Source organism: Chenopodium album, chromosome 10, assembly GCF_948465745.1.
Source record: "Chenopodium album chromosome 10, dcCheAlbu1.1, whole genome shotgun sequence".
Taxonomy (NCBI): Eukaryota; Viridiplantae; Streptophyta; class Magnoliopsida; order Caryophyllales; family Amaranthaceae; genus Chenopodium; species Chenopodium album.
In genome coordinates, this window is record NC_137843.1 from 2567820 (window position 1) to 2591566 (window position 23747).

Here is a 23747-nt window from a genome sequence, read left to right on the forward strand (position 1 = left end):
TTCACTTCCCACAAAACATGGAAAGTTACTTACCCACCCCCCTTGGTCATTCACAATTCCCATGATTTACAAATTCCCACATGACAACCAAACATATTTATGTAATTCCTAGGAATTTTAATAAAGGAAATAATTTCGCATGAATTAGAAGTTCCCATGGGAATTTACTTCCTACATCAACCAAACAAGTCCTAAGTAACTTCAAGTTAGACTAGGTAATAAAATCTTACTTGCACCTATGTTTACAAAGACTACAAAGAGGAAGATGCACCAAATAGTATATTGCCTACCTTATTATTATTTTTTTAATTATTATTTTTTATGATATTTAGTTTCATTTATGTGAGCAAATAATATTAAATGAGCACAGCTAATTGTATATATATATATATATATTTTTTTTTTTTTTTTTTTTTTTTTGGTTTAGAAAGTCATAATGGACGGGTGATGAGACTTGATCCTTGAATTTCTTGAAATCAAGAATAAAACTCTAACCATTTGAGCTATCTTTTACTCTCATATTATTCCACATAATTTTGCACTCAGTTGAATATAAAACTTTTCAAATCCCCTTATGTCAAAGTAATGGGGTGAATGAGAGTGAGGGATAGCTCAAGTGGTTAGAGCTTCCTCCCGATTCCAGGAGATCCTGAGTTCGATTCTCACCCCCGCCCTTGTGGCTCTCTAAACACCAAAAGTAATGGGGTGAATGTTTTAAAAAAAATAGAGTTATGGGGTGGAAAGTGGGTCCAGTGTCTATGCAAAAAATCCTAAAGAATACGTTTTCAATTTTTAGGCTGTCAAGCGTTGTTATTTTCTCGTTGGGCTCAGATTACTATTTGAACTGGGCCGCATCGTCGTCTGACATTTGTTGGTCAGATCACTTGTTGTTGATTTGAAAGCCACAACAACGAAAAGATTTGCTACATGGGTCGTAAAAGATGTTTACTTTGATGTATCCAGTAAACAATCTTATCGTTCTGTTCTTGTGAGTCGTGACATGAAGATCCTAGATCAAATCCTATTAAGGACTCTTTAATAATGGAGTCCTTCACACTCCTAATGAATATAACCTTTTAATAAAATAAAACTAAATTAACTAGCGAGAGTCCAAGAGGTGTCAATTCAATAAAATCATTATTGCTATCTTTAAAGTGACATGACAAGCTAAGTACACTTGTTTTTTGCTCATCAGTTCATGTGCCACTCATTTTGCTTGTGCCAACACACCCCTCCCAACCTAAAAAGGATATTTAGATTAAATTCCATAAGTTGAATATTGGACTTAGTTTTGAACCAGTAGATAATTAATTATAAAAGGCTATACCTAATAGCAGTATGGAAGGAATATTAGTTCAATATATTTTAGACTCAATCGAAAATTAAAGAATAGGAGCTCCCCACCTCAATGTTACAAGTACACAAGCTTAGAAGGTTTAAAATTAATATACACCCTCTGTCCCATAATAACTGACACGGTCAAATTTTACACACATAGCGATGTATTTAGTTTAACCTTATTTTATATAAGTAAATATTAAAAAATTACTACGTATTTTATAAAACTTTATATAAATACATACAAGTATATAACAACACATTTTATGATCATTCTTGTAATTAAGTAATCATGCAAATATCTCTAAAAGCTCACAACAAACCCATATCAAAATCAGATCTTTAAATTAGCACGAAATTTCAATCTTGTTTGACGAAGTGTTATAGTGCCATGCATACTTCCAAGGATGCCCTTAATTTGATACAAGTTCACTATCACTCATTTACTCCAACATAATTATTGGACGGTGAAAAATGACAAAAGGGTACTGCTAATAATTGTTTCAGATTAAATTTAAATTAAACTCGTGTAACATGTTCATTTTATGTTACCATTAATTGGTTGATCCATTTGTCCATGCCTTGAGATAACACAAAACAGTACGTATATATGGTCATCATACAACAGCACCGGCATGCGTAGAAGACTATAAGGGATCAAATTCTTAACTTATATAGTTCCATTTTCAACGTCTCACCAATTAATTTAAAGCAAGGAATTTCAATTCTATACTTGAGATATTAAAGTTCAATCAATATGCATCATAAATCCATAAAATTATAAAAGTGAAAATTATAGAAGCGTACTTTATTTTGTAGCACAAAAATAGCGAAAAAAGTATATTCCTTTACTCTTATTATGCAAACCAAACATACTTTGGTGGTCGTTAATTAATTGAATGAACGTAGACATATATTTTTAGGATATTTATTCTCTACTTTAGCTTAAAGTTTCACATTAATATACATGCTCAATTAAAATGTAACACTTAAATAAAAAAGAGGATGTAAGAATTGAAACAAATTGTTTAGTTAATCGCGGGGGAGTGGAGTGAAGCACCTAATTAAACAATTAATCCCTTTCACTCAAATCAAACAGAGTGTTTAGTTAATCACGAGAGCGTGGAGTGTGAAGCACCTAATTAAACAATTAATTCCTTTCACTCCCTCAAACACACTCAAATATATTTATATATTTACGGATTACGGAGTACTATTTTTTATAGGGTTGGGGTATAAGTTATAGTGGTATCAAATCTATAGTTCAAACATCCATAACTTATCTCAAATGATTATACAATTTATCTTTTTTTTTGTTATAAAGGTTAAAAAAAAAAAGGGAAATTATCATTGGTACATCTCAGATTTGGACTTTTATCAATGATACAACCTGCTTAAGTTTTAATTATCAGTGGTGCACCTATATTTTAAACAAATTACCTACCGTAAGCATTCCGTTAATTAAACATTAGTATTATAGGTTAATGACGTGCAATTTTGACCAATTTTAACTCTCTCCTTTTTTTTCCACCTTAATTTCCCTCCTATATTTAAAGTAACCCACCCATCCACCTCTGTCATTATATAAACGGAGAAGAAAAAGAAGATCGAAGCTGCATAAATCAGAGCAAATGAGGAGGCTTCGTTTATATAATGACAGAGATGGGTGGGTTACTTTACATAAGAAGAGAGAAATTAAGGAGGGAAAAAAAAGGAGGGAATTAAAATTACAGTCATAGTTAACGGAATGCTTACTGTAGATAATTTGTTGAAAATATAGGTGTACCACTGATAATTAAAACTTAAACAGGTGTATTATTGATAAAAGCCCAAACGTGGGGTGTACCAATGATAATTTCCCAAAAAAAGAATCAAAATGGTAAGGGCATGCAAGATTACAAGTTAATGATAACCTTATTAAAAAGCAATAAAAGAAGAAGAAAAAATGGTGTCACAATCGAAGCCGAAAGAAGTTTATGTTAATCTTTTTGCATAAGAAACCATTCCATATGCAATGGAATGGGTTAGGTGGAATAAGGAATTGCTTTTATTTCCAACAAGAATTTATTGCCTGCCGTCAAGATTGTACACGTGGCATAAATCCAGATCATTACCAATTTCTACACTCTTTCAGAAATTTTATAAGAACCTTCTTTTTCAAATGAAAGTACGAATACACTGCAATTTAATATGCTTACACTAAAAACCTTATTACACCCCACATTTGACATTTCATGGATATTATTATAAACTTAACATATCACAAGCTCTTCTTTTTTTTTTTTTTTTTTTTTTCACCTCTCTTTATAACCAATCAAATTTTGCACTACATATATTGAATTAATTCGTATTTTCATATTTTAATTTCTAAAATTTAATATTTTCTCGGTTTTTTTTTTTGGTTTTTTTTTTTAGTGTATCAGCTTTATATGATCATATCATAGGATTTTAAGTGGACAATTTGATTGGAGAAAAAAAATTGTGCAAAACTTGTTAACATAATAAAAGTTAATTAAACAAGTAGATCAATAATTTATTTGGAATAAGGAACACGAAAAAGATATGTAGATTATTTTCAATTGTGAGACTCAAGTGAGTATTTTTAGGAGAGAGAGTATTTTTTGCAATGTATACCAATAAGTTGGTATCGAAACTTAGCAACTCAAAAAGAAAGTTGCTAAGTTTAGATACTCAACTTCGAGTCTCATTTGACAAAAAGTGTGGGTCCTTGTCAATATTCTAATATATTTTATAATTTATTTAAGTTTTACCTTTTTTTATTTTTATTTTTTAATCTTACAATATTTGATATTAAAAAAAAAATGTATTTGGTGGGCCATAAATTGAAAGTGACATTTGTATATTTAAAAGAGTCTCACCGTTGGGAATTTAGACTTCATATAAGTTGCTAAATTGAGAAGTGGGTATGATATCACCATTGAAGGTAAAAAAACATCTCATTTTATATTTCAATACTCAAACTTGAGTCTCACCATTGGAGATGGTAAACATATATGCCTTGTTTGGCAATTGGTTGTTGGTTGTCGGCTGGTTTCACTGGTTGTTTGTATTGGTTTTTTTGTTGGCTATTTGACTTTTTGTTATAAACATGTTTGGTAAAATTGGTTGTTGGATGTTATTAGTAACTTAGGTAGCCAAAAGCTACTCCTAGTAGCTTTTTCATTTTGGCTTAAAAACCAGCTTTTCAGCTGGCCTGGCTAAAAAAGCTAATTACCAAACACAACTTTTAGATGTTTGATCAAATAAAAAAGCCAATAAAAAGTCATTTAACAAACAAGCCCGTAGGGATGGACAACATGAAAGGATGGAGAAAGACACAACGCAACTAATCTTTTCATAAATAAATGATCAATTATGGAAAGTAATGAGCAATATAGAAAGTAGTTTTATACAAAATATTGTTTCTATAATATATATGTTACATGTTTATTCCGTTATCTATTGTTTTGATGTTTAGAAATATATAATAATGAATTTATTGTAACTCATATTGGTTGTAAATTGAGCTTGAATATATATATATATATATATATATATATATATATATATATATATATATATATATATATATATATATATATATATATATATATATATGAACTTACTCCCCGCAAAATGAGGATAAGATAAAACAAAATAAGAAAAAATATATATAATTCTTTCTCCGTATGTTAACATACTTTTCTATTGTTTACTATTATGTTCTGTAAATATCGTCTTACTTTTTTTTTGACTCATTCTTTCAAGAAACTTCAAATTCTAAGTATTGTAGTCTTCTATAAAAACAATTTAAACCTAGTATTGAATGAAAGCATTCTTAATTTATAGAAGATCAAAAACAAATATTTCAAATCAAGAATTTTAATTCTACAACCGATTATACCTTATTACCTTATATCATACCATGCAAAATATAACTAAGATTATATTTTATTCTCATGCACAAAATACAAGCAAAAAAAAAAAAAAAAAAAAAAACCTCCTCATACATATTATCAACTAGATGAAGCCCGTGCGATCGGTTTGTTTGAATTTTTAAATATATATATATATATATATATATATATATATATATATATATATATATATATATATATATATATATATATATTTTTATGTATGTGCTAAAATTTGTTATATATTTAGATAAAATTCATAATATCAAAAGATAATATTTTATATTTAATTAATTCAAACTTAAAAATCTCATTCGACAATTTTGCTTACAAAGCATTTGAATTATTTAATTTTAAAAGAAATTAATAATCTCTTATTTTATTGGCTACAATTAAAATTTATAATCCCACGTGGCGCGTTAAGAAAATTAAATCCTATATGGCTCTCTAAAAACTCGGGTAAAAACTCCCCTTTATATATATATATATATATATATATATATATATATATATATATATATATATATATATATATATATATATATATATATATATATATATATATATATATATATATATATATATATATATATATATATATATAGATTGGTACAATTACTCTAAAAACTAGTCAACAATAAACCAAAATGCAACCATGCACACTTTATTTATAATAAATAAAGTTCCCAATTTCTAATTATTTGCAAGCTGTAAATTAAAACAAATGAAAAATTGACAATGGCAATTAAAATAAAGGAAAAATTAGAAATAATAATCCCAACTTTCACACATTTTGTATCAATAATTTCAACTTTGGAATATTCTGGAATAATTCGAATTTTGGGGTTGTTGATTTTCTTCAATCCCTAACCGGTCAACAAAAGTTAATGACCTATAATATCAGGTCACTAAACACATGTCAAGTTCTGATTAGTCCAAATATTCTTTAAAAAAAAAAAATAAAAAAATAATCAGAAAAACCACTGCAACCCTAACCTCACCACCACTGCCCTTCCACCACCAGCCCACCCTTACCTCCACCACCACTACACAGTTCACCGGATCGCCGCCTCACCCCCATTTCACGCAACATAACCACCCCACGCAGCCATCCCACACAACCCCCAAGGAATCCATCCCCTACTCCCCCCCAAATCGCAATCAAATTCGACCGACACTGCGCCACCACAAAGTGTTTCCTAATCAGCATCTGCCCGCAACACAACCCCGACTCCAACAACAGCGATTTCATCTCGCTAGTGCTTCGATCTCAAAGTAGGGGAAGGGAAAGGAAGGTTTAAGGGGTGGGGGTGGGTCGCAGAACCGCCGCGAGGGAAGTGGGAAAGCCAACGCAAGGGAGGGGAAATAGCAGCAGCTGGAATTTGGGGTTAGGTCGGCGGTTTTTGGGGTTTGGCTGGTGGGCGGAATTGGGAGGGTTTTTATTGTTGGTGGTTGCGTGGGGGTTTCGAGGAGGGAGGATGGTGGTTTAGAGGGTAGCTACCAGAGTGGAGATTGTAGTAGTGGGGGAAAGTCGGCGGTCTGACGAGGGGGGTGGCTGGGATGGACGGGGTACTTGATCTCTTACTCTCTTAGGGTGGTTGGGGTTTTGGCTGGGTGGTTTTTTTTTTAGTTTTGTTTTTTTTTGTGTTTTTTTTTAAAACCAATAAATATGCAACACTTGTCACTTTAATAAAAAAAAAATTAAAAATAACTCATTCAACCGGTAACCGGTATTTGGGATTGAAGAAAATCAACAACCCCCAAAGTTCAGATTATTCTAGAATAATTTAAAATTGGGATTATTATAGCAAAATTCGTAAAAATTGAGATTATTATTTTTAATGTTTCCTAAAATAAATTGTAAAGAGTAGTGTCTTCTTTCAAGTTCCTTAAAAACGTCAACATGACACGGCTTTATCTAAGAGTATACTCGTAGTAGTTGTTGCCAACTTCAACTTCAACTTCCCATTAACAAAATTCAAACCCAACGAAAGTGGAGAACTTACTCACTTTAATTATTATTTTTTCATTTCTTATTTTTAATATTCAAACATGACTTTGGAAAATTAAAGAAGAAAAAAGAGTTTAAGAAGCTTTCTAGAACACCCTGTTTTGTCAAGTCACTTTCTATAAATCTCTTACTTTTGAGTTTTGTCTTCGTCTCTACTTCTATTTTTATAAGGACTCTACGTGAAACATCTGCATATTCGCATTTTCTCTCTCTCTTTCTTTTGTTATCAAAAAATATGATCTTGCAAAATCAACAACCATTTTCTTCTAATTAGCAGAAAAACAGAAGATTAAGGGAAAAACAAAATCTAAATCATGTATTCTGGTTCATTAATTTCTGGGTTTTATTGTTGGGGATGGGAATTTTTAACTGCCCTTTTGCTTTTTAGTTGCTCTTCTTCTTCCTAAATTATTATTCTTCCATTTTTCTAGATTAATTAGCTATTTTTCTTGATTATATTATAGGTAAAAAAACAGGGGAAAACAGGGGATTTTTTTTAAAAAAAAAATTCATATAGTTGAGTTTATAGAGTAGTTGAATAAAAATGGGGCAAAGGTCAATTCCTGCGCCATTTTTGACGAAGACATACGAGATGGTGGATGATAAAACTTCAGATGATGTAATTTCATGGGGAGAGAATGGGTCAACTTTTGTTGTTTGGAAAACTGCTGAGTTTGCTAAGGATTTGTTGCCTAAATTCTTCAAGCACAACAATTTCTCAAGTTTCGTTCGCCAGCTTAACACCTATGTAAGTTTTCGAAAATTAATTGTCACGTTGATAGTGCAATTTTTACTGAGTATTATCTTGGTTGAGTGTTTGATAAATTTTGATTTCATTTATTCAGCAATATTTGTTATCATATCCTGAATTTGGCTAAGATTTTATGTCAACGTTTACTTATGATCCACTATCTTCAATTGTTAGGAATTTATATATTTTTTTTACTAGATTAGTCTCATGCGATGCACGATTTGAACAAATAATTTTTTAAAAAATTTGTTTATTTTTTCATACCAAAATTAAAACCAAAAAAAAGAAAAAAAAAATAAAATTCCTAAAATAAATAATGTATCAAATATTAAAAATAAAATTTAGAGTTCATATAAAAATTGAATAATAAAAGGGCACGCGAGGAAGAAAAATTAAATTATTATTATTATAATTATTAGATGGACGGACTATTTTCGAAAATTGATACCAATAATAAAATAGTTGATCAGAATTTTAATTAAATCAAATAAAAAATCACGATGACATCATTTATAGTTTTGGGAGAAATTTTTTTAATGACAACCTGACATGTGTCTAGTTTTAGGAAAGGATGATGTAAACGGTTGCTATTTTAGTATTAGTTATAGATTTTTTATTTTTTATTTACTTTTGTTAGAAATGAGAATTTCTATGGGTCAAATCCATTATGAGGCCTTTTATTATAGATTTGAATTACCATTAGATGATATGAGTAGTTTCATAGATTGACCATTATGACGATTTTAGCAAATACGAAGTACGAGACAAGTTATTATTGGATTTAAAAATTACTTCATTCAAAAACATAAAAGTATAATTTTAATTAAATTAGATGTGCCTACTGCCTATTGCCTAGATACGATAGTCGTTAAAGACTAAAGAGTGGAGGGAAGATAATATGTGAACTTGTATAAAATTATTCCCATGAGATTTTGTCAAAATTATAAATGGGTGAAATTATCGAAACAAGAAAAAGACTTTTGTGTTCGTTATCATGGGGTAGTTGAATTATTTGCTTGTTTTTTTTTTTTTTACTTTCCAATCTTAAATGTACTAGTCCGACCAAGAATAACTTTGATGCTAAGTTGTTTAAAATTATATAAACAAAATTATATGGTTTCAAAAAAAATATAAACAAAATTATATTTTTTTTAAAAAAATATGTAACGTACGCAAAAATTACAAAAAGTTTAGAAATGCTTAAAAAAGCTACCGAAGAATGTTTTTAAAAATTGTTCAACTACGTGCTACACATGCATATAATGATTAAGAAGTTTTTAGAAGTATTTCACCTGACTAATTTTCTCTTAAATCATATACCGGTAATTGTGAAAATTTCCAATTAAAGTTTAGTAAGTTAAATAGATATGGTGCAATTACTTGTCTTCGTAAAATTTTCAAGTTAAATCGGGAGGAATATTCGAGGATGTTCACTATTGCCCCATGATTTCATACAACAAAACATACACTAGGGCCTGTTCACTTCAGTTTAATTTCAGTCCAGTTCAGTTCCCATTAGTTCAGTTCTGTTCACTTTAGCTCCTAATTTCATTCTCTTAAAAATTATTCATTTTAGCTCTATTCAGTTTACCTCAGCTCCAATCACATCAGTTCAATTCAGCTAAATGTGAACATGCCCGATATTGAAAAAAATAAAACTAGAAATGTGTATACACTTGGGTGATGACATTTTTATAGTATGAGTAATTGCATGATGGCAAAGATAAATAACATGTTTGTTAATTAGTTGGTAGCTAGTTGAATGAATAGGTTTTGATTAATTAGTTGCATGACTTCATCAGATGCTAACTGACTATTAATTATCCTAAAATAGCTTATGTAATAATTTCTCAAAATGAATCTTACAAATAGCAGAATAGACTAATTCCAATAACATTTTTGCATCATCTATTTTCCAAACATAAATAACAATAACTGTTTTTGTGGTTAGATACTTAAACCCTCTAGTTGCTTTATTTATAAAATAAAAACCTCGTCAATTATCTCTTTGCTAAACAAGGCCTAAAACTATAAAGTGTACGAATAAAACCTTTAAGTGACATCTTTGGCTCTTTGCTTTGACTTTGTTTGAGATGCCTAAAAACTTGCCATTACATAGAAGTTTTTCATATCTCATCTGTCATTTTTGCCAGTCAAATGAAAGTATTGTCAAGTTTACACTTTCTTCACAATATCTTCCAAGAGTTCTTCTACGAATTTTCTCCTCACTTTACTTGTTGGGTTGAAATTAAAGTTATAATTTTATCTTAAGATAGAATATCTCATTTAACTAGAGGTTTCAAAGGCACATCCGATCCGATCTGAAACTGATTCAATTCAGATTTAGACTCGTGTGGACATAACAATTTAGTATGACTTAACTTTAAAAATTAACCCAACCTGACCCGATCATATCAGACCCGATCCAATCATCCGAATTGACACACCTACATATAACTATAATAGTGCAAACATTCATTATCATTGTAATTTAACATAATTTCATAGTAAAAATTTTCTACGTAACATTAATACTAGTCGATATTTTTTTTCCAAGATTACGGCGCACACTTTTGACGAAATGCACATTTTGTAAAACAAATTTCAGGGATTCCGCAAAATTGTGCCGGACAAGTGGGAATTCGCCAACGACAACTTCAAGAAAGACCAAAAAGAACTCCTCTCCGGAATCCGCCGCCGGAAAGCAACACTCGCCGGAAAAGTCACCGGCGCCGTCACATCACCGTCCATCTCCGGCGACGATGGGGGGTCCACATCCACGTCATCACCAGGTTCCGTCGAAATCGCGGATTTATCGGGTGAAAACGAGAAATTGAGACGAGATAACGAGATGCTAAACTCAGAGCTAGCTCAAACAAAGAAACAATGTGAAGAGTTAATGGGCTTTCTTACGGCCCATTTGAAAGTGGGCCCAGATGAGATAAACCATATCCTAGAGCAGGGGATGGTGGTATCTTGTGGGACCCACAAAGATGGGTTTGTTGGAGAAGATGACTTTGGAGGTGTTGATAATAATGAAGAAGATGAAGATGATGATGATGAAAAAGAAGGTTTGAAATTGTTTGGTGTTTGGTTGAATGAAGTTGGTGGGGTCAAGAAAAGAGGAAGATGTTATGATAAATTTCAAGGGGACAATAATTCTAATTTGGGCTTTAATGGAGCCCAATGTCGTCGAAAGATCATGAAGATTCGTTCATAAATTACTACTAGTATATACAATAATACTATAGTATTGCATAATTTGTTCAATTTTCTCGTTTCAGAAATGTCTTGTATAAGAACAAATTTACAAATGGTTATGGATTAGTCAATGTGGTTGTTGAAGTTTGAAGATGCATGATGGATAGATGAAACAATGGCGGATTATAGTTTATAATATGCGTTTGTAATTTGTTTTAGATGTTTCCGTATAGATTGGACTTTGGACTATATATTGCTATATGTATTTATGTATGTATTAAATAGTAGATCTTGGCTTGAAAAAATGAAGGGATAATAGGGATTAATCCCCTAATATCTTGTTAAAGTAAGTGGATTTATATACATATTTTATACGTATGTTTAGACAATAGCGATATAACAAATCTACCAAGAAAGTTTCAAGTGAAATTCAAATATTCGGTAGTATAGTCTATCTTTTGAACAAGCTTTTGTTATGTGTATGAACTTAAAATCTAACTTGTTTGGCAACAATCTTTTAAAAAGACAAGTCTTATCGTTTTTGGTATATAAAGATCTTCAAATAAAATTACGAAGTTTTATAAAATTAGAGGTATACTCCGTAATAAGCAAGATTTAATACTAGAATCTGGATATATCTCCAAACTTCTTACTAATTCAACTAGTTAAATTGTATTTGTCTATCTCATGTAGTCATGTTAATACTCCCTTTAGAGCTAATTGGCTATGTCCTTTTATATTTGCGCTATTTATTTATCCACAATCACCACAAAACACATTTACACTAACTTATCTCATATAAACTGATGTGTAATTAATGTTGTAGAAAAAGCCCAAAAAAAAAAAAAAAAACCCACATGATACTATAGAACAAACCTAATAAGATTGATAGAAATAAATTTTTCATAGAATTATAGTGGAAACATGTGACCAAAGGCTCAAAGCTCTAAAACTTTGACCAAAGAAAAAACATGAATGGACAGATTAGGTATTACAGACTTTACAATATAAAACAAATGGATGTATTTTATTCATAGAAACAAATTGACCATGCCTATGAGTCTCTGACTATGGCCTTGTTTAGCAATTGGCTGCTGGCTGTTGGTTGTCGGCTAATTTGATTGGCTGTTTGTATTGGCTTTTTTATTGGCTGTTTGACTTTTTATTAGTGTAAAAACATGTTTGGTAAAATTGGCTGTTGGATGTTATTAGTAACTAAGGTAGCCAAAAGCCAAAAGCTACTCCAAGTAGCTTTTTTATTTTGACTTAAAAGCCAGCTTTTCAGCTGGCTGAAAAGCCATTTACCAAACACAAATTTTGGATGTTTGACTAAATGAAAAAGCCAAAATCCAATGAAAAGCTATTTACCAAACAAGCCCTATATGAGCAAAATTTATTAATCAAGTAGAACCATTAAAAATGGGCATAGGTCATGCCATGTAGACCTACATGTTGTGCTTGCGTGTAAGTGTGTTTAGTACTCAAATAGGTCGTGTCTAGAACGAGCTAAGAAACAATCATGTTGTACTGGGTTCGTGCCAAACTTTCATAAATGAGGCTCATATATAGCGAGGCTCATGTGCCGTCCTAATAGGCCACGAATAATTTATATGTATTTTGCGTTAATTGGTCAAAAATAAGTCTGTTAAAATGGGGTCCGGTTGTTGAGCTCGTGCCGAGTTCGTGCCACATTTTGAAAATGAAGTCTATGCACGGCCCACCTACGTACCTCTCGTGCTGTGCTAGGCTTATGATGGGCTCGTGTTGGGTTTAGGCCATTTTTGTGCCGGTCCAACCCATTCCCATCTATAAGAACCATCAAGCCGAAGGCATATTGCCAATTTTGTAGCCCAAAACAAGTGATGGATAGCTTACCCAGAAATCCTTAATAAAACTAGCCCATTTATATATTTATTTTACTACGTAAGTTTTATGAAGCCAAATGAAGCTCCAAGAAAGAACAAATTCGTATGGCTCTCATTTTCTCACACTTTCCCTTTTCTCTCCCCACAAAAACATCACCATTTTGCCAGACTTCTCTTCCTTCATTACCCAATTTCAGATTTCCTACATCCACTCTTACTCGTTGTAGTGTACGATCATCAATGGACAGTGATGGACGGCCAGGATTCAAGGACTTCCCTTACGCATCACCACCTATCAAAGATCTGATGATTGATTTGATATCAACGGTTGAAAATCGCCTTGATTCATTGCTACTACCATGTACACTTCCACAGGATGTTCAGTACTTTGAAAACCAAAGTGGGACCGCCCATGCTTCTCTTCTACTTCGCTCTGGTGCTCCCTCTTCTTCGGTACTTTCTAAATTACTTCTTCATTACATTATTTTGCTATAACTATTTGTATGAAATTATGTTATTTACAAATTATGTTATTTCAGTGTTACTACTTAATTAGTTTATGTGCTATGTGATCATGGCTTGACATAGGAGATTAGTAGTTTCTTTTAAAAAAATTTGTTGTGCTATCTTACTTGATCAATTGGCTTGACTTTGAATAAGTGTTGCTCTATTGTTGAGATTCGAACTTGCGACCTTTAGCTGAATACTCTGTAAGTTGTTCTTTAATTGACATAAAAAGTGAAACTTGTAGAATTGCTAGTACTTTTGGTAGCAGTATCAGTGTTTGTGTGTGAACCAAACGACCATTTTATGTACTACATTACTAACATTAGGCATAATATTGTGCTCCTTTTTTAAAGGTAATAGAGATTAGTGGACTACTACTTTATACAAATACTAGTATTATTTTAGGATGTCCGAAAAATGAAACATGACCTTTAATGAAGAGACGTAGTGACTATCTTGATTATGTTCATTAAGTCTCAACACAATTAACATTTTGCTGCAACATTTGCAGATTGACTTCATATTAAGTTCTTGGTTACATTATGAACTGCCAACTGGAGCAGCTTTAAACATTACAAGTTTATCATCTTACATGAATAGCTCAACCTATGCACCACACTTAGTGATTGAGTTCATCCAAAGCAGTCCCACATCTTTGGTTCTAATCCTCGATTTACCTCCTCGAAAGGACCTGATCCTTCACCCTGAATATCTGAAGACATTTTATGAAGATACAGAACTAGAGAAGCAAAGACAGGTCCTTGATAAAATCTCTGAAGCTCAACCTTATGTCTCCCCGTCTCTTTACATTCGTTCCATCTTCTCTCCTACTGCAGTTGTGCTTCGTGTGGACACTTCCTCAAGTGGAGGAGACAGGTTGGAGCAGATTCTGAGGGAGGATGTTAGTAATGTGGCACAAGAGGTGTTGAACATATGGTTAAGCTTATGCGCATTAGGCGAAAAACGAGACATTGGAGATGATGAGAAGGCTTGTTTGAAGAAGAGGGATAGCTTGTATAAGAGTAAGAGTATTGAGACTGATATTGGATCTAGCTTGCCTAGGATGTTCGGTCAAGAAAAAGCTGACCGTGTTTTAGAAGTTCTACAAGCTGTTTTGTAGTCACCATAAATCAAGAAACATGGTTTGTAATCAATTAAGCATAAACATTGTATTGATAACTTTTTTTCTAGGATTACATTTTCTCCTTTCTGCATATTATTATTGCAGAGTACATTGAATATTCAGCAAAAACCTGTCAATCCGGAGTTTGAAGACAATTAATTAATCTCAATATTTCCCCCTATAAATCATAGGATAAAAGTTGAATCAATATAAATGTTTCCATCACTTTTACACAATTGCTTCTTTCCTAAACATTCTAATGACAACAGCTCAATTTTGCTCCCGAGCAAGACATTGAGGGAATTTGAAAGGTAGCGTCATCACAGCATTGCCATCAACATTTCCTTGACTTGCAATGCCGAAAGCATAGCCAAGACCAGTAGCTACAGGTACTGCTACTGCATTTCCGACTTGAATATACCTATAAAACATGTTACAAAAAAATTTACATTGAATTTGAACTGTATAAATAACAATCCCTCTAAAAGTTATACTAGTGAAAGGTGAAAGATAGTTTTTTGCGAATAAATAACTCGATCTTCAGAAGTCTTACCTCTCCTTGATAGGGCCATAGAGTTGGTAGCAATCAAGAAAACCTTGTAGCCTTGCATTTTCCCGTATGCTGAGCACTCTATCTTGCTCAGGATGTAGAACAATCTGAAAAAAAATAATCAAATCTTTAATACTATTATGACATTACAAGTGACAAAAACGTCCCAAAATTGTGTTGCAAACAATGAGGTTACCTGGTTGTGAGGTTCAGCTCGGGTAACAACAGTGGCCACTGTCTCATCCCACCACAATCTACCAAATGGTCTGAAAATAACATTATACACCATATCTTAGTAAAATAGAAAATCTAATACGAAGTCTGTTTAACACAAAAAAAAATGCACATACTTGGAAGAGCAGCCCTTGACGTACGAAATTGCATAATCAGGAACCTAATCATAAACATTTTAAGGTACAAACACTTACCCCATTACAATAGCATATTAAACAGATGACAAAAGCATTTGAGTGATAGTTACCAATGGTTTCTTTGAAGGAAGAAGTGCTCTTTCCACATTAGGATCCAAGGATACCTTGTTCTTAGCATCTACTAGCACCCCAGGCAAGTCTCTAAAATTTGCTCCCTATATAAAATACAAGGCATAAGAACAAGATCGTATCGAACTAATATTGCAAAGAAAACAGAATGCTAACCTTTTTTTTTAGGAATCTCACAAACTCTTAAAAAGTCATCATCATTCAATTTCAAGGGGCGGTGGTCGAAAAGCGAATGACTTGATGCAACTTCAGCTGAACCATTGAATGATATCATTTCTGATAAACCAAATTACACAATCAAATATCATACAAGTTAAATGAAAAGGTGAAGAATACACAATAAAAATTCTACGAAATAGAAATAAGGTACAGTATCCATATACTCACCCTCTCTCGGTAGTCTGATATACCGCTGGAATTCTGATTGTGGAGCTCCTCCATAAGGCCTCACATCTTCCTCCTCATCATTTTTAACCTGAATAGATAAACATAAGACATTTTATAAGACAAACGAAGATTTTTTGCAACAGCTACATTACACCAATTGAAATATAAATATCCAACAATCATGTACCTCAGGTAAATCTGAGATAGCATCCCCCAATAATAGAGCCTTCTCTAACTGAACAGAGCTGTTTTTGCCATGTGAGACATTAATATCCTGCATGTATTACACAAAACTGTTACAAACATATAGTGTCATTAACTTAGAAGCTTTATTTTTAATGTGCAAAGAATGCCTTACTGAAAACTCAACGGGAACTCCGCCTCTTGTAACAACATCATGAGTAGGGAGAGGAAATTGAGGTAGTTTCTGTCACAAAAGTCAGAACATGAGTACTGATGGCTTGGTTTTAAAAAGCGAGAGGCGCACCGAGGCGCAAAGGGTCCCTAGAGTCTAGGCGCGAGGCACAAAGCGGAGGCGCGCGCCTATTGGATACGAGGCGCACCTTAAGTGCCCAAAACCTTATAACTTACTTCTAGACCAAAATATAAGCCTTAAATAATCAAAATAACATATTATTAATGCATAAATTAACAAAGGAACTACAAGATACCCTTAAAAGGCGCTAATGGCATGAAACTCTTTAACTAAAACTACAATGCCAATTAACTCTATTATTAGGTTCCGGTTTTCCATATTTTCTAGCCGGGTCGGGATCGGATGATCCGGTGGAAGGAAGGGACTCTTCATCCATGTTCCTGTAATCAGAAAACAGTAACAAAATAAATATAAAGTTATAAATAGAGAAAAACAAAAAAAATTGAAACCAAAAAACTAAAATAAATAAACTGGAAAGCAAAAAAAAAAAAAAAAAAACAGAGCACAGAATATAAATCAGAATACAGAAGATAAATACAAGTAAAAACCCAATATAAAAAGGAAAAAAAAAAAAAACAGAGCACGAAGATAAGTCGAAGAAGCAGTACAAAAAAAACGAAAAAAATAAAAAGTAAAAAAAAAAAGAAACAGAGAACGAAGAAGCTAACCTGATTTTCGGCAAGATCCACCACAGCTTGGGTTGTTTCCGGCGAGAATCGGCAGGTTTCCGGCAAGAACTGACAGGTTCCGGCTAGAATAGCTAGGTTTCCGGCGAGAAGCAACGGTTTCCGGCGAGATATGGCTGAGACCCAACGTAAATCGGGAAGCTAGGGTTTTAATTTTCAAATAGATCTGTTTTCTCTCTCTTCTATTTCTTTAATTAAAGCCAGATTTATTTTTTTTTAAATTAGCAATAGTAGCACGTGTCTCAAAGCGCCTCAAACCTCAAAAGCGACTCCTCATAGCGCCTCACGCCTCAAGTAAAAGGCGCGGAGGCGCGCGCCTCCTTGACTTCGCCACGCTACAGGACCTTGAGGCGATTTGAGGGCCGCCTCGCGCCTCAAGTGCGCCTAGGAGCGCTTTTTAAAACTAAGACTGATGGAAGATTTTACTTTACAAGGAGGAGGTAAAAACACTTCCATGACTACCTCACAAGGTCTATATGTAAGGTTAAGAACAGTCAACCACAATGACAACTTAGCAATTTACCTGTGAAGTGTGTGCACCCCATAGAAACACCCTCATTCGAAATTGAGGCAGACCATATGATCCAGCTGCCATGATCCCCATCCGCGTTTGGTAGTTCATACCGATAAGTCTTCCAACTGCATAGCGGCCCAAAAATCCTCCAGCAAATTTCAGTAAATCCACCACATTCTCCATGAGGACATACTTTGGCCTTAAATATTCGACTATGTTCATGTAAACCACTAGCTGCTGGTTCTTTGAATCGTTTAAAGGATTCTTTGTATCTCGAAATCGGTTGAATCCACTAACCCCTTGACAAGGAGGTCCCCCACATATAAAATCAGCATCCCCCTATACATTGGCATTATATGTAAGCATTAATACTTGTATACTAAAAAGAAAAGACACCAGCCACCTATGTAATTCAAAAGCACAAATTTCTTACAGGAAGAGGCAGTAGTTTAGATTGGTATCCTTTTGTGACAAATTCCTTAATCCTTTCTTCAGAGCCACTGCAATATATGAAAGCAAAGAATTATCAATCAATCAATCAAAGCCTTAATCCCAAAAGTGGGGTCGGCTAACATGAACCAAATTTGATTATTCCGTGTAGTCATCAACATAAATCTTTCTCCTCCATCCCTTACGATCCAAAACTTCATCCTCACGTAAATCCATGCACTTCATATCCTTCCTCACTCCTTCCAACCAAGTCATCTTTGGTCTCCCTCTTCCTCGTTTAATCCCTCCATGGTCCCACTCTTCCACTCTTCGCACCGGTGCACCCTCGGGTCTCCGTCTATGAAAGCAAAGAATTAGACCAAATAAAAATCAAGCATAGTAAAACAGAAAAATACCAATGACAATAAAGTTGTCATAATCTAGCCTCTAGTATGCAAAGACTATGAGGCTTTATTTTATTGCCAAAAAAAAAAAGGGAAAAAAAAAATAAAAAATAACAAAACAATAAAGAAAAAGGAAAAGAAAAGCTGTCATATACCTCAAACCATCAATGGGCTCCCAAGTATCCTCTTCAGGTCCATACCCCTTCCAGTGTACCTTTAATCAATAATTATAGAATTCAAATATGAAATTTTTATTCAAAAAATAAAAGTTGAATACTACAACAATATTTCATTGATAAAGCTTGTGTTAAGTAAGCTAGAGAGAAAGAAAATACCTTAAAGTAAAGGCCACGTTTTCTCACATTATTGGGATCCCCATAGCATATATCTAGTAAGCTCTCTACCTCAAACTCTCCGGGAGATAGCGGATCATCACCCTCTTCTTCTTCCTCTACATCTTCGGGATTTGTCATCTCCGAAAGGGGTGCAGGTGACAATACTAAATCATTGCAAAGCTTTTCCCATTCTTTCAATAGGGAAAGGAAATCCCCAGCCATCTCATTTCTCACCTGTTAAAATACTTTGTTATACTCTGCCGTTACTTCTCCACTATTGGTAGGGGTAAGCAAGAGTTAGAAAGTCACCTTAGTTTCTGGATGGTTCTTGCTTAAAGATTCACAAGCATAAGGGTTCAAATCTACCGCCCATCGCTAGAAAACGATTATAAACAGAAAGCTTTCAATATATGACGGACACTGTATCTAAAGTAAAATATCATAATAAGTTAACAGTTCAGCTTACATTAACAAGTTTTACTCCCGACAAAGTTGCACCTAGACCTAAGCCTGTTGACATGGATCCGCAGCCAGAATATAGATCTAATAACGTCATCTCACTGACTGGTTGCGCATTACTAGAAGCATCATCAATGGCTTCATTTGAGCTATGATCACTTGATATAGTTGATGAAGTATCACTACCACTGCCTTGGTTTTTCTCGTCTAAATCATTATGAATGGTTATAGTTACAACAAGAATAAAAGCAAGCTCTAAATTGAAATATGTAGAGAATGGCGGACAAGGATAACATACCAAGCACCATATTTTCAAACGTCAAATATGGTAATTTATATCGCATATTACAGTATAAATAATCATCAGGCTTTTCTACCCCAACCTATTAAAATTTATAGAATTAGATAACTTTTAAAAGATTAACATAGCCAACAAAATACAGACTAATGTAGTAAATGTACTCAAATGTAACATACATCTGAAGGATTGTAGTCAATTTTGACTTTTTTAACAATGCATCCCAATGGATTATCATCTTTAATATCTGAAAAGAATACTCTTTTTTTATCAACAAAATTTGCATGATCTTTAATGACCTGAGAAGAAAATACAAGACAAAATTTCAGTAAATATTTCATCCTATGAACAGTTAGGTGACAAATTTGTGTGTTTCAAAAAACAAAATTTGAAGACTCACAGAGTCATCAGCTCTATAGAACCATTGAGCTGTAATGTATGGCTCCTTATCAACAGTCTCAAAGAATTCCACAATTTTTGCAACGTAATCTCTCTGCCCTTCCTCTCCCTGCAGAACAGGACATTGTGTAAAATAAACATGTGCAGACATTTGCTCAACTCGAACAGTGACAAATTAATTAAAAATTCAAGGTGTTAATGCTATTAAATTTCGACAATCATTACCAAATATACTTTGATATTGTTTAATACCCTATAATGTAGGATATTTGATTAGCTCTTTGTGCTTGTTACTACCATATATATAAATTTAAGCTGAGCCTTATATTATGTAAAGCATTATTAATGTTCTAATTACAATACACAACTCATCAATCGAATCGAGCTTATATTATGTAAAGCATAATTAATGTTCTAATTAAGATGATATCGAATAAAAATCAAATGTAAAATTCAGGATACTTCGAATCTGTATATCTCAATTGACTAAATCCATATCTACATCAGTATACATCATATGAAATGTAAGAAATTATCCTAACCTGAATGTATACATCATCAAGAAGCTTAATTACAACTCCATCAACAACAGCTTGGGTGTAGTGGTTTGAGGCTTGCAAAATTTCCTCACTATTCCATTCTCTGAAATGTAAAACAAATAAAATCTACTAAAAAGTACAACCAAACTGATTAATTAAACTTAATTGTAAATTTCCATAATTCTTACAATGAAAACTTTGCTGCATTTACCACTTTACCCTGAAATTTTATACATGAACAAAATTTCAATTTACATAAAATTTTAACCAACATTCAATTTAGAACAAAATTAGGTTAGACAAATTGTACCCTAGATAAAAAGCGATGAGGCCATCGTGCCTTCGCTTGTTGAACGGGAACAGGTTTACCGATCAATTTACACTCTTCCTCGTCTGTGGAAGTTGTTGTTTTCTTCTTTGGTTGTACAGATTCTTCCTCAGAACACCTCTTCAGATTCTGCGGCACACTCTTCTCCATCGAAAATTCAATTGCCAAAAAACCTACAGTAATTGTTCAACCTGTTCATAAAAATTATGAGATTTTAATTACAATTTCAGACTAACTCATCAATGAAAATCTAAATCTAATTCAATAGTCAAATACACTAAAAGTTTTCAACTTGTTCATCAAAAAATCAAAATTATTAGTTTTAAACTACAATTCCAGACTATAACACTAATAAAAATAAAATTAACAGAAACAAACACAGAATGTATGAAAAACAAAATTCAATCGTAAACCCTAATTCTTCTAATGAAAATTTTGAAGAAAAACTAAGGGTTGTTTACCGTAGGTTTGATTGAGGGTTTAGTGAGGAGGGGAGAGAAAGAGAGAGCGCAGTTAATAGTGTAGAAGCGGTGCACGAAGAGATGTGGGTGAGGAGAGAGAAAGGACTTAAATTGAGCGTGGGTTAAATTGAGGGAAAGTGGAAGGGGTGAATTTGGAATTATTTTTTGAATGTTCATTTTTTGAATTATGAGCGGGAAAATCGGAATACTGTAATTTTTTGTCAAAAAATTCTGATTGCTTATTTTGTGATCTCTTGGATTAGAATCAAAAGCCTACTACCTCTACTAGCCAGTACTAACTACTCAGTAACATCTGCTTTCTTTTTTATTTTTTCAGAAGAGTAGTCAATAGTCTACTCTATAGATACGATATCGAGTACTTTATACTTCGTATTTTTTTTTACTTGTTAAAGTTAATAATACATAGTTTGAAATGGGTTTAAATAATTTAAGATAGCTTTATGTCATTATGTGGTATTGATGATAAGTTTTACTCTTAGTGATTTATACGGAGTAGTAATTTTACGCAAAATTAATGAAACATTTAATTGAGCTAAGACAAGTAGAATTGGTTTGATCAAAGTAAATTTAAGAAGAACACACAATACAGGTATAAGATTTGGTAATATTACAATTCGTAATATTTTCACTTTAATTATATTATAATTAAATTTTGGGATTAATAAAAATAGTACCAGCGTCAAAACATATTAAAAAGATGCGGACTAGATAGGTTAAATTAGCGTTTTTAAGAAATTAATTACCGGTGTGCAATTGTGTTTGATTCATCTATTTAGTTGTAAAGGTACCAATCACTATTAGTCTAGGTACATATGTATTCTCTCTTACTAGATTAAGTTTATATTCAATTCATCTAATTTGATATGAATCTTTTGATTTGATATTATCTGTCTTGATTTGTTATTGTAATTGGATGATTTAGCAAATATTGATCCTATTTGTACTGATTTTAATGAAATGAGATGTCATTGAATTTGTATTGATATGAAATTTTCAAAGATTTTTTTATTTAATTGTTAAAAAATGTTTACCAATAGACAAGAAAAGCGTACAAATTGAATCCACTTGAACAGCCACCTTCATAAAAAACACATAAAATCCTCTTAAAATAAATATTGTGAAAATTGAATCCTAAACAACCTAAAATGTCTAATATTCTAAAACGATCACACTCAAATTCCCCGTAAATCTAAATAGTTCGAAATAACTTTATAAGTGTGTTAGGGCCTATAATTAGTGTTGATATTGTATAGTTAACGGGCCTATTTCTTGAGCCCTAATCTCTTGTATAAATACTCTACTCTACACTCTAATGAAACTACGGAAAATATTTTCGTGACATGGTATCGGAGCCAAAATCATTCTAATCCCTAAAATCAATTTCTACTTTCTACATTCTAATCCCTAAATTAATTTCTATCATAATCTCTACAATCAAATTTCTGGATTTTTTTTTAATCAAGCAATTTCTACGAATCTTCTTGCTGTTCTAAATCAAATTTTGGGCCTTTTCTAATTCTACTGGTTTACTCCTTCGATTGTTGTGCGTTGCTTCCCATACTACTACTCTCCATCTGTGCGCTGCTTCTCATAATACTACTACTTCTTCTTCTTGCTCAAAAATGGTGAATGACAACCGCAATTCGATTCTCAATTGTACCCACTGCAATCGATCGGGCCACGACTATAATTCTTGCTTTCTTGTCCACGGCCTACCCGATTGGTGGCTGGACAGATATGGAAGTAAAGGCCGTTCTTCGTCTTCGGCAATTGCTTCCCCTGTGTCGCAAGATCAGCCAGGTCGCAGAGTTATCCCGCGGGACAGCCCTCCCAGCCGCAGCCAGGCCGCGGAGTGGACTGCCCAGCAGGCTGCGACAACCTACCAACCAGAGCACTCCGCGACCCAGCCGCGGGACAGCCCTCCCAGCCGCAGCCAGGCCGCGGAGTGGACTGCCCAGCAGGCTGGGAGTCCTGCTCTTCCTCGGTTTACTACTACTACTGCCTCTTCTATCTTGGGTGTGTTTGATACTCCTACGAATTCTATGGCTAGTGATTCTCTATCTTTCTCATGGATTATTGACACCGGTGCATCCCATCATGTTACCGGCAATGACAATTTTTTACAAGATGCTCATTCTATTATCTCTTGTCCCGTTGGTCTTCCCGATGGTGCTAAGGCCATGGCTACTAAAGAGGGTCGTGTTGCCTTGGCGGATGGCATTACTCTCGAACATGTTTTATTTGTTCCGCAATTGAATTGCAACTTGATTTCTGTGTCTAAGTTGATT

The 23747-nt window shown here is 33.2% G+C and overlaps 3 protein-coding genes across 4 annotated transcripts; 2 read left to right on the forward strand and 1 right to left on the reverse strand.

Moving 5' to 3' along the window:
* Window positions 1–7410: 7410 nt before the first annotated feature.
* On the forward strand, window positions 7411–11505 carry LOC145563092 (heat shock factor protein HSF24-like). The gene is made up of 2 exons (XM_081623504.1): window positions 7411–8014; window positions 10626–11505. The coding sequence occupies exons 1-2, from the start codon at window positions 7811–7813 to the stop codon at window positions 11235–11237; spliced, it is 816 nt and encodes a 271-aa protein (XP_081479630.1). The 5' UTR covers window positions 7411–7810; the 3' UTR covers window positions 11238–11505.
* A 1652-nt stretch (window positions 11506–13157) lies between these two features.
* Window positions 13158–14804, forward strand: LOC145561932 (red chlorophyll catabolite reductase, chloroplastic-like). Its single transcript, XM_081622066.1, has 2 exons — window positions 13158–13536; window positions 14102–14804. The coding sequence occupies exons 1-2, from the start codon at window positions 13189–13191 to the stop codon at window positions 14708–14710; spliced, it is 957 nt and encodes a 318-aa protein (XP_081478192.1). The 5' UTR covers window positions 13158–13188; the 3' UTR covers window positions 14711–14804.
* A 149-nt stretch (window positions 14805–14953) lies between these two features.
* Window positions 14954–21546, reverse strand: LOC145561929 (DNA (cytosine-5)-methyltransferase CMT3-like). 2 transcript variants are annotated; one of them, XM_081622062.1, is made up of 22 exons: window positions 21439–21546; window positions 20960–21168; window positions 20838–20869; window positions 20653–20752; window positions 20112–20219; window positions 19891–20010; window positions 19712–19796; window positions 19421–19620; window positions 19264–19329; window positions 18955–19188; window positions 18775–18833; window positions 18220–18286; window positions 17796–18125; window positions 16509–16577; window positions 16338–16424; window positions 16151–16238; window positions 15922–16039; window positions 15745–15850; window positions 15614–15657; window positions 15460–15529; window positions 15267–15370; window positions 14954–15134 (listed from the first exon to the last, which is right to left on the reverse strand). In XM_081622062.1, the coding sequence occupies exons 2-22, from the start codon at window positions 21125–21127 to the stop codon at window positions 14984–14986; spliced, it is 2406 nt and encodes an 801-aa protein (XP_081478188.1). In that variant the 5' UTR covers window positions 21128–21168; window positions 21439–21546; the 3' UTR covers window positions 14954–14983. The 2 variants fall into 2 exon arrangements, 1 of the variants encoding a protein (XP_081478188.1); XR_014094236.1 differs by lacking the exons at window positions 14954–15134; window positions 15267–15370; window positions 15460–15529 and having other exon boundaries at window positions 15745–15849; window positions 15920–16039.
* Between the last annotated feature and the right edge of the window lie 2201 nt (window positions 21547–23747).